General features: G+C 34.3%; 1 protein-coding gene across 2 annotated transcripts in view; it reads right to left on the reverse strand.

Moving 5' to 3' along the window:
- Positions 1-54: 54 nt before the first annotated feature.
- LOC125682303 (uncharacterized) overlaps positions 55-12229 on the reverse strand; it is a 39855-nt gene continuing 27680 nt past the window's right edge. Inside the window, exons 14-22 of one of the 2 annotated variants that reach the window (XM_048922784.2) lie at positions 11441-11492; positions 8573-8701; positions 8287-8409; positions 5149-5283; positions 3205-3354; positions 2888-3015; positions 2701-2792; positions 1181-1341; positions 55-1020 (exon numbers count right to left, since the gene is read on the reverse strand). In XM_048922784.2, coding sequence (XP_048778741.2) covers positions 983-1020; positions 1181-1341; positions 2701-2792; positions 2888-3015; positions 3205-3354; positions 5149-5283; positions 8287-8409; positions 8573-8701; positions 11441-11492 — 1008 coding nt within the window. In that variant the 3' untranslated portion in view covers positions 55-982. Of the gene's footprint in view, positions 1342-2700; positions 2793-2887; positions 3016-3204; positions 3355-5148; positions 5284-8286; positions 8410-8572; positions 8702-11440; positions 11493-12229 lie in introns of both variants that reach the window. The other variant, XM_056155216.1, reaches the window with a different exon arrangement.

Genomic DNA, 12229 nt, shown 5'->3' on the forward strand with positions numbered 1-12229 from the left:
TTTTCGTTATTGTGATTTATCACTGTAAACAACAAATGAAAGAGCATCGAATTATTTCTGTTTTCTTTTGATTTTATTGGCATTGAGCACAGATATAGTTTGTTAACAAGTGAACACAATTGTTTATGCTGGTACATGTATACAAAAGAAAATGCACTGGATAAAAATCCTAGTATAGGTAACAGCTGTACATCAAATAGAAATAATGATGCTAATTCATGTACCCTTACGAAATTAATTTCATTTTTGAAAATACTCGTATATGAGGAACTGAATTGTGATGCCCCACACCAGTATACTTTATGAAGTGCATTAGCGCAGTTCATAACCTGTATTTTCAAAGAGGAAATTTATTTCTATCTTTACATTCCACTTTCATTTTTTTTGGAGTTCCCAGTAATTAAAATAGACGAATTACATTTATTGAGATTCATACGCCTAATGTTAACAACTGCAGCATGTTCATGAGAAAATGCCTATCATAATTTGTAAAGATATTATAATCAACTGACATCAATATTGTAGTACCTTAGAAAAATGTAAAGCTATATAATACATTGTACAAATCCGGTAAAAATACTCCCTTGTTTGGATTTTGGTCTATTCAATAAACCATTTGATTGATCACAATCACAGGTAAGGCATGTAAATAAACAAAGAACTTGGTTAAAATAAACGAGTAACAGTTAATATGCAGGGGTCTACATGTACTGAAAATGTTTGGTTATAATGAAACGGTGAAGATCAACAACGTTCTGGTTGGAAATGTTTGTTAGAATTTACTATTTAGAATATCCAGCATTGGTAGGTTGGACATTTTTGTTAGAATTTACTATTTAGAATATCGAGCACTGGTAGGTTGGACATTTTTGTTAGAATTTACTATTTAGAATATCCAGCATTGGTAGGTTGGACATTTTTGTTAGAATTTACTATTTAGAATATCCAGCACTGGGAGGTTGGAAATTCTGGTTAGAATTTACTATTTGGAATATCCAGCATTGGTATATTGTTGATTACCTGCAATACAAAATAAAGATACATCAAAGCAAGCACTTCAGAAACACAATAATGAGAATCTGTGGAGTTTTTAAAGTTTATCTACGATTCAGGACTCCTTGACAGTTAACAATTTGAGGTTATTGTGGAAATGTTGGAGGAATCGGAGTAAGGTGCGTACTGGAGACAACATATCCTGAGCTGACACTGACAGGGAAGTTGGGATCAGGCTCCAACTCCATGTAGACATTGGATTTTGTAGACATCTGACGACTTGGCCCTGACATCTGCTGCTGAACAGGCCTACTTGGAAGTGGGCGCTCGTACATGTGTGTATTGTCCCTGAAACCAGTCAACATTCGATAATCAAGCAATGTCCTCTCTCAGTAGAGAAAGTGTGTCTTCTACTGCCTTAATCCCAATTTTTGTGTCTAATGTTCCTTTCTATACATTATACATTCATATTGTACATGAAACCAGTCAACATTCGATAATCAAGTGTGTGCCTTCTACCTCAATCCCAGTTATTTGTGTCTGTTCCTTTCTATACATTATGCTGATAATTATAGAGGAAGCATATGTTGTCTTTCATTAACTTCCGATAAATAATGCCATTCACTTTTGGTAATACTTTTCTATATGATATCTGGGAAATTACACAGCAAATTTTGTCTCAGAGGTGAAATTTCCCAATCCCACAAATGAAATGATGAATGATTATTGTTTTCCACAGTTTAGGAGCTTTGAGAAAATTTAAAATGATCAAAAACCTCATTTAAAGTAATTCCACCCTCTTGTGATGTCATCAGATTTTGCAAAATCAATGATTTATTTAGATTTATGCATGATAGGAACATGAATTTTATTAAAGTCTTTTCCGATAGTTATTGTAAAAAATCTTGTTAAAGATAAACTATTTCAAAAGTCTAAGTTATAGATGAATAATCAATAATATGTTTTAAAATATTGAATCCAAGGGCAATAACTCTGTTTTCATTGATTTTTTTATCAAGATTATTTTGTGATAGATTTCCTTTATTTTTACAGACATTTAGTATATTTTTGTGAAGATACAGTTCATGAAATCGTTATGAATGCTATTATATCATCATAACCAGTTTGTATAAAATTTTGATAACGTTGTTTAAGGAAAATTGCAATTTTCTGACGGTGATATACGATTCTGTTTATGTATGTCTCGAAGTGTGATGACCTGTGTATTTTATTTGATAATTTGTTAGTTTCAACTCTAATGAATGGAAATAAATATACTTATAAAACTTGTATCAGAAAAATTGCGAGTATGGATTTACCTTAAATTAAATGCAAAAACAATTTAGACAGTCAGAAAGAGCATACCCAAAGCTGTTCCACAGAAAACTATTAAATCAAATCAAACTTTGAAGAAATCAATACATTTTTTTCAACAAGTAATATAAATCAAAGAAATATATTGCGACATAATCAATGATGTTTTTAACAGTGTAAGACGAAAAAACCTTGCATGGCTGTCTCATATAAGTAATATTGGTCTCACATTAGTGATTATGTGAGAAAAGGTATCTTTGTAAATTTATATTTCCCATATAACTTTCAATGTTTGTGAGAAAAAATGCAACAGTCATGGATGAAGCCACCCTGAGAATACCTTCCCAGCACTGATAGGGACCATATAGTCCATCCCACCCTGAGAATACCTACCCAGCACTGATAGGGCCCATGTATTCCGTCCCATTTGGTTGTCGAATTTCACTTTTGTAGCGGGGATTCGGCTGCCTTGGAACACTGCTCTTCTACAGAATAACGTCCAGTTAGTATACATAACAGGCGATAGTTCTTTTTTACTTGATATTATTCAGCATTATGAGTAGTTTTTATCTCTGTGTACCATTTGAGGCTGATATTTCAATGCAGCCTCTTCACTTGGACTTTTGCGACAACAGCAACAAGCAACAACAATTATGATGATGACCAACAGACCTCCACCAGCACCCGCAGCCGCCGGTATAACCCAACCTGAAACACGCAGAATAATCGTTGACCGCAGATACACTAGTTACACTGATGATTCTAATTAAAATTTCATGTTGATTGCGTTAACCTGCTCCTAATTAGATCGCAATGCATACCTTACACAGCGATCTTTATGAGTGGACTAAAGGATTTACACGTAAAATTTGATTGGATACCATACAATAAACTTACTAGGTAGCGCAGTACTGTTAGAATTGGGAGCTGGTGTAGACACGATATAGGATTTACACGTCTCACAACAGTCCTTGAGGATACCTGCGGTGGCATAGGTAGCGCACTCACTGACCCGGCAGTCTAGAACCCGGTCTCCGTACATGCAATCTACAAAATGATAAACCATCATTTCTGTCATACAGGTGTACGAGAGCTGTTTAAGAGTTGGCAAATCTTCATTGTTTGAAGAAGAAAAACGAACTGTCTACGTCAGTTTTAAAATGGTGAAAAAACTGAACTGCCAATTGTCTGAGTATTAAAATTTTTAATCACAAGACATAATTTCTCCAAATCTACACGTCTTACTCCGTGTTTTACTAAATAAAGCAATTCCGTATTATTTTGTCACCGTTTTAAAATTTACAAAACATTTAACAGTATTGAATTGACCATTAAAATCTTAACAGCATGTTTTCATAGAAATGAAGTGTGCAGTTGGAACCAAAAAACCTGAATCTCCTCTTGAGTATCCAGACTAAATTCAGAGTATGAAGAAAAAGACCAAAATCAAGCTCATCAAAATGGTTGCAAATCACTAGACTTCAGAGACATGCAGCGGCTGTCTGCAAATTATTCTGAACATCCAGCTTAATTAGTATTCTCTAATGAGAAGTATAGCAGGAAAGAGGGTGTAATGCAACATGTCAACACTGAGGACTGCATCGCCCGGTCCAATGGATGTGGCCAAAAGATCCGGACTGCTGAGCTGGTAAACATTCCTATATACATAATTCTATCCTAATTATCCGAGAGAAAATGATGGCTTGTGGTCTCGTTCCGTCTATACGTCAAAATACTGGAAATTAACTTTTATTCGTGACAACAGTATTTCACGATTTACTAGTGATGAACTGGTTTGTGGCAACTAATTTTCATGTCCAAGATTATATATTATCATCTTAAACAAATGCAAGAGGTCATTAAAGTACTATTTCACGGCATGAAATATTCACGATAATGAGGTTCTTACGAACTGCACGAAAATTTCTTGCTTGTGAAAAAAATTTGGTTTATAGTGCCCACTTAGTACTAGTCGATCTATTCCCGTATTTAATATGTGTATAATTACCTTGATTTCCGGTTTCGTAGCCGTTACTATCTAATGTGTGTATAATTACCTTGATTTCCGGTTTCATAGCTGTTACTATCTAATGTGTGTATAATTACCGTGATTTCCGGTTTCGTAGCTGTTACTATCTAATGTGTGTATAATTACCGTGATTTCCGGTTTCGTAGCTGTTACTATCTAATGTGTGTATAATTACCTTGATTTCCGGTTTCGTAGCTGTTACTATCTAATGTGTGTATAATTACCTTGATTTCCGGTTTCGTAGCTGTTACTATCTAATGTGTGTATAATTACCTTGATTTTCGGTTTCGTAGCCGTTACTATCTAATGTGTGTATAATTACCTTGATTTCCGGTTTCGTAGCCGTTACTATCTAATGTGTGTATAATTACCGTGATTTCCGGTTTCGTAGTTGTTACTATCTAACGCGTGTATAATTACCTTGATTTCCGGTTTCGTAGCTGTTACTATCTAATGTGTGTATAATTACCTTGATTTCTGGTTTCGTAGCTGTTACTATCTAATGTGTGTATAATTACCTTGATTTCCGGTTTTGTAGCTGTTACTATCTAATGTGTGTATAATTACCTTGATTTCCGGTTTCGTAGTTGTTACTATCTAATGCGTGTATAATTACCGTGATTTCCAGTTTCGTAGCTGTTACTATCTAATGTGTGTATAATTACCGTGATTTCCGGTTTCGTAGCCGGTACTATCTAATGCGTGTATAATTACCGTGATTTCCAGTTTCGTAGCTGTTACTATCTAATGTGTGTATAATTACCGTGATTTCCGGTTTCTTAGCCGGTACTATCTAATGTGTGTATAATTACCTTGATTTCCGGTTTCGTAGTTGTTACAGGTTTGACAACAGGAAGTCCGTGCAGCACTTCCATCAGAGAGAGACCCATAACAGTCCCCAGGGTATGTCAGGGCTGAGCAGTTCCTCAAGTCCCCATACTCACAGGCTAAACACAAACAAACAGGAAACAGATACATGATATACTCTCTTTCAGTGTGTCCCATGGGCAGTCAAGTGTTCTGCCTTTTGAATTATGATCGTAAGTGTACTAAATTGATAAGACATATAATTAGATTTGAAAGAAATGAAAATAATTTTTAAAAAAACAAACAAACATATACTAGATGCTGTCATAAGACAGTAATACCCGCACACAAGTGTTTGCCTTTATCGCAATTCACCTTTGAATTAGAACGCTTTACCCGATATAGTATAGCGTTGTGTGACGACACAATTGAGTGAGACGATTGAACAATTTAAATGACATGTTTGATGTAATACAACAAGAGTTTTCATTGGCCAATTACAGCCCGCCCACTTTCTCGAGCGGATTCAGTGTAGCTGGAGAACTGTACATAGCTCTCTGAAAAGATCCACCTCTTATAAAAACCTTCGATTTACGGGTCACAAAAAGCTGCGGACGGTTGAGGCCTGAAATCGGTGTATTCTTGTGTTGCTGTCTCATAAACTCAATATAAAAAAATCTTAACATATTTTCCTACTATATACTTGCGTCCAAACAGACCTTCAAATATTCATTAAAGCCACACACCACCCGAAAACTCGCAGCTTCAAATGATTTCGTTTGTTGACGTAGCCATGTTAGGTAGCCGGTCAATTCGAACTCTTGCTATTGGTACATGTATCTATTCATAAAATCGGTTGTAAGTTATGTATTCGCTCTTCATTTATTACGAATAATTAATAGAAATCAAAACATTTTTGTACTAGTTTTTGTAAAGGTAAAATAAGCTCTAGATGAACGAAAATGCTACATAAGGACACTAGATGGAGACCGGCCGGCGCGGCCGCTCATAACTAATGAAAGCCGCACTGCCGTGAGTTTAGCTATTTGAATAATTATCATTTAATAGGACTGGGGTGGTATATTATTTAAACAATTTAGCTAAAATATTTGTGGGGTATTAGTACACATCTAGACGCTATTGTGCCAATATGGAAATGAACCGGGATTCGAATTGACTGGTTACCTAACATGGCTACGTCTACGAACGAAATCATCAAAAGCTGTGATCGAGTTTTTGGGTCGTATGGGGCTTTAATAAATATTTGAAGGTATGTTTGGACACAAGTATAGTAGGAAAATATGTTAGGATTTTTTATATTAAATTTATGAGACAGCAACACAAGAATACAACTTTTTCTCTTTCTTCCTTTGAAGTTTTTTTCCATCTAACATCTGGCCGTCATGTTTTCAAATGCTGACTACTTCCGTATAAGGGAATTTGGGCGGACTTATACATATGGACCAATGAGAGTTTCTGTTGCATTTCTCAATTGTATTACAAACAGATTCAATTGTGTCGTCACACAACGAAATACTATATCGGCCAAAGCGTTCTAATTCAAAGGTGAATTGCGATAAATATACTCTTCGTCATATTGGTGTTACTGGCATAGAAGCCACAATCGTTATTTTATAATTAATTAATGCATAAATTGTAAGAGGAGTTCTGGGAACCAAGGTTTTTTTGTACAAAAAGCATCATTTTCGACCCCCATTTGGCCCCCAGGGCAAAAATAAAAATTCCAAAACCTTATGGCGCATCTACAGGACACCAGCAACCAATTTCCTAAAGATTATTAGGATACTGCTTAAAACGTAAAAAGAGTTCTGGGGACCTGAGTGTTTTGTGCAAAAATGTCATTTTCAACCCTCATTTGACCCCAGGGGTGAAAATAAAAATTTCAAAACCTTATTGCATATCTCCAGGACACCAGCAATCATCATCCAAAAGATTATTAGGATACTGCTTAAAATGTAAGAGGAGTTCTGGGAACAGGATTTTTTTTGGGAACAAAATCGTCATTTTTCGACCCCCACTTGGGCCCCAGGGCAAAAATAAAAATTCCGAAACCCTATTGTGCATCTTCAGGACACCAGCAACCATCTCCCTAAAGATTATTAGGATACTGCTTAAAATGTAAGAGGGGTTATGGGAACCAGGGTTCTTTTGTGCAAAAAAAACCCCGTCATTTTTCGACCCTCATCTCACTCCAGGGGTGAAAATGAAGATTCCAAAACATTATTGCACATCTACAGGACACCAGCAATCATCTTCCAAAAGATTATTAGGCTACTGTGTAAAATGTAAGAGGAGTTCTGGGAACCATGGTTTCTTTGTACAAAATCGTCATTTTTCGACCCCTATTTGATCCCTAGGGTGAAAATGAAGATTCCAAAACCTTATTGCACATCTACAGGACACCAGTAATGATCTTCCAAAAGATTATTAGGCTACTGTGTAAATTGTAAGAGGAGTTCTGGGAACCAGGGTTGTGTTAAGAAGCATCATTTTCTACCCCCATTTGGCCCCCAGGGTGAAAATGAAAATTCCAAAACTTTATTGCACATCTACAGGACCCAACCAATCATCTTCCAAAAGATGATTGGGCTACTGCATGAAATGTAGGAGGAGTTCTGGGAACCAGGTTTTTGTTGAAAAAAACGTCCTTTTTTACCCCCGTTTGCCCCCAGGGTAAAATTGAATATTCTAAAACCTTATCATATATCTACAGTACACCACCTATCATATTCCAAAAGATCAATTGGTTACCACTTGAAATAAAAGAGCAGTTTGAGGAAGAAGAAAGTGTGACAGACTGACGGACGGACCAGGATAACAACAATTAATACCCGAACTTTCTTTAGAAAGTGAGGGTATAATAACTATCACCCCTTGCATAAAGTTAAACAAAAGTTTGCTTATATTCTTCTCATTTTTAGGTAATATGATGTACCTTTTACTGTGGCTTTCTTGAAGTATTACAGTTTTAATTTTTCTTTTTTATGCATCCCACATGTATGCATGATCATGTACTGTAATGATTCAATGTCAGTTTCTCAAAAAATGTATTGATTATTTTTTCACTAGTGAAGAATTCTGAGAGAGAGAGAGAGAGAGAGAGAAAGAGAGAGAGCTCTTACAAGGGATCTGTGTTCTAAATTTAGCACAAGTGGCACAGCATTGCACATCCGTGTTGCTACTGTAGCAAGGTGCCCCGCTGGTGATACTGCTACACACATCCTGTCTGTCTCCATATTCACATCCTGATGGACAGATAACTTTTAATTAATCATTTCACAATTATATGCTTTAAAATTACTTCCTTGTCGACTTGTACCAAACTACAATTTTTGAATGTTCTAAAATGACAAATTTCGTAGTCTTTCTACAGTTGTTTGAAAGTTTAATTGTGTTTCTTCAACATACCTGCAACACCAGAGCTGACGTCCTTACAACTTTGGCAACATCCTACTGCATAACCAACGTAACACAAAGATGGATTGGAGCTGATCCCGGAACAGTTTGATGTGAAAAAATTCCCAAACAGACAGGTCTCTAAATATAGCAGATATCATAGGCATGGCAATAAAATGGATTATAAATTAAATATATTGTAATTATAAAATCATCATCCAATGTGAAGAGTTATAATTCTTTCTCCAGTGCATATATCACTATTGAGGGAATACTACGATGTTTGGGTGTTGAGATAAAGTAATTGTAAAGTTGTTGGGGTTGAGATAAAGTAATTGTAAAATTGTGGGTGTTGAGATAAAGTAATTGTCAAATTGTGGGTGTTGAGATAAAGTAATTGTCAAATTGTGGGGTTGAGATAAAGTAATTGTCAAATTGTGGGTGTTGAGATAAAGTAATTGTCAAATTGTGGGTGTTGAGATAAAGTAATCGTAAAATTGTGGGTGTTGAGATAAAGTAATTGTAAAATTGTGGGTGTTGAGATAAAGTAATTGTAAAGTTGTGGATGTTGAGATAAAGTAATTGTAAAGCTGTGAGTGTTGTGATAAAGTAATTGTAAAATTGTGAGTGTTGAGATAAAGTAATTGTAAAGTTGTGGGTGTTGAGATAAAGTAATTGTAAAGCTGTGAGTGTTGTGATAAAGTAATTGTAAAATTGTGAGTGTTGAGATTAAGTAATTGTAAAGTTGTGGGTGTTGTGATAAAGTAATTGTAAAGTTGTGGGTGTTGAGATAAAGTAATTGTAAAGCTGTGAGTGTTGTGATAAAGTAATTGTAAAATTGTGGGTGTTGAAATAAAGTAATTGTAAAATTGTGGGTGTTGAGATAAAGTAATTGTAAAATTGTGGGCGTTGAGATAAAGTAATTGTAAAGCTGTGAATGTTGTGATAAAGTAGTTGTAAAGTTGTGGATATCGTGAAGATTGTGATGACCATTCATAATTATCATTAGAAAGTAAAGCACACATTAGCAAAGACAGTAAGAGTTAAACGAGTATAGGGAATTGTTTGTATCTTTTTAGTAATTCTAATTCAAATGAACATAGGGAAATCCTTGTCAGATCCAAACGTAAATATAAAAAGTATGAATATAAAGTGAGGCATCAGTATAAAAGACATGAAGGTGACATGTTACGGTATTTGAAGAAAAATAACCCCAAACATTATCATAAGTTATTTTCAAAGAAAAAGAGTAAAAATATATATAGTAGATTGGCAAATAACGATTCTTATAAGCATTTTAGTAATCTTGCGTCCGCCAGTGGTCTAACGGTAAATGACGAGGAAGTCTTAAAAATCATTGTTTTAATGTAGAAACTAAATATTCGCTTTTTGACATATATGTTAGTAGCGTATTATCCTATGGATCTGAAATATGGGGATTCCATAAAGCCACAGATGGTGAGAAAGTACACACTGATTTTTGCAAGAATGTCCTGGATGTAAATAGAAAGACATGTAACAATATGGTTTACAGCGAATTAGGAAGATTACCTTTATGTATTACGAGAAAATTAAAAAAAAGATTTAAGTACTGGATAGAACTGAACCCAGACAATTGTATTTTAAAGGCTTGTTACGAAGACATGTTCACTTATAATTACAACTGGTTAGCTAATATAAAAGAAGAATTGTCTATCTGGGTTTAACATACTTGTGGGACTACAATAGGAGCCAAAATATTTATAAAATTATCGAACACAGAATGTTAGATATATACAGACAAAATATAATGCGTAGTTTTGAAAGTTTATCAAAGTGTATGCTATACCGGCACCTTGTTAGCAATTTTTGTGTACAATATTATCAAACAAAACCAATAGACTCGTATAGTAAGCAGCTTCTTACTCGTTATAGAACCTCGTCACATTCATTATGCATAGAAACTGGTAGACATAATAATATTCCCAGAAATATGAGGATTTGTAAATACTGTAATTTAAATTATATTGAAGACGAATTCCACTTCATTGTAAGATGTTCTCTTTATAATGAATTAAGAAAATATATATTAAAGAATTCTATTATGAAAAACCAAGTGTATTTAAATTGACCAAGCTTCTCAGTGTAAATAACTTCAAAGAACTGAGTAATGTATGTAAATATCTTAAATGTGCCGCAAAACTACGTAATGGTACTGTTATTAATTAGTACATAGAGCATATTTCCCCCCGCATATACTAGATACAGTACATATTATGAATCAGTGTAATTGGTTATGAATACCTGTAATATATATATATATAATTATATATATATATATACTGTGTTTATATATAACTTAAATTTATGCAATGCTATTACTGTATAACGTTATGTAAGTTTATGCACTCTCCATATACTGTTCTTGTATATCTACTATATTATATACTTTAAAATTCATCTCTTCTTTTTTCTTTAAAAGTTTGCAGGCATATATCACATGACATTCCGGCCCGCAAACATTACGTCAAAATCAAATTTCTACGCCGTTAATTTTCAAATTTTTCGTGCTTTTCATCTTTTACTCAGTTAAACCGATAAAGTTATTGTTAAAAATAAAATTATTGTTAGTTTCTAAATGAAATTGAAAGTATATAATAAAAAGGTTATAAACTTTGTATGGGAAATATGACGACCTCGTTTTTTGTCGCGAACGGACCTCGCAAGCTCGGTCTGTCTACGCACCAAAAAACTCGGTCGTCATATTTTCCCATACAAAGTCTATAACCTATAAGTACTGCCTGTGTATATATGTGTATGTAAATCCAATGAGCCATATGGCTCACGGAAATAAAGAAACTGAAACTGAAACAGTTCTGGTTAGAGCAATTTAAAATTTACCTGGATTATTTGGAGCTGCAGCGTCCGACTCGCAAATTCCGTCATGGCACCACTTAAAAATATTGATATTGATCATTATGTTTCAGAAAAGTGAGTGACTTTTAAGTCTGCAAGTATGAAGTAATTATAATTTCAAATCTTCATAAAATGTACTCAGGACCGGGACGTAGAAACAATCTGCATCTCTGATTGATTTCATGATTACCGGCTGTATTGAGGATCAGAAGTGATGCCTAGGGTATACTTACTGTTTCACTGATTAGTTAGAGATTTTATCTTGATATTTCTGTTTCCTAATTCAAATGTAAGTGCTACTTGAATTAAAATATGCTATACATGTACAAATTAATATTAATTTATGCAACTAAGGAGGATTACTACTATACAACACTAACAAGAGGTACATAGGACTTAACAGTCACCTCACAGGTATCCCACAATGAAGAAGTACAAACATGCATCTTTAAAACTCTATTGAATGTCCTTATCATCAAAAAGAATGTCTTCTGAGTCTCAGGTCATGAGCAAATATTTGTACCAAATATAAGCTACTAATTATTTGATTATTGATTAAGCTGTGGTTCAGACAAATACTTTAAATCATATAATCATTTTATCTGTAGATATCAATAGAAATATAGCAGATCATCAGATAGTATATTTTAAAAATCCTGAGACTAATTTTTTATGATGACCTTGACATGAGTCATGAGAAGTATAAGCTATATGTTCAGAAGTAAAGTTCAGCATATGAGCTCATTAAGCCACATCCTGGAGCTGGAACCACTA

The sequence above is a fragment of the Ostrea edulis genome, chromosome 2, assembly GCF_947568905.1.
Source record: "Ostrea edulis chromosome 2, xbOstEdul1.1, whole genome shotgun sequence".
Taxonomy (NCBI): Eukaryota; Metazoa; Mollusca; class Bivalvia; order Ostreida; family Ostreidae; genus Ostrea; species Ostrea edulis.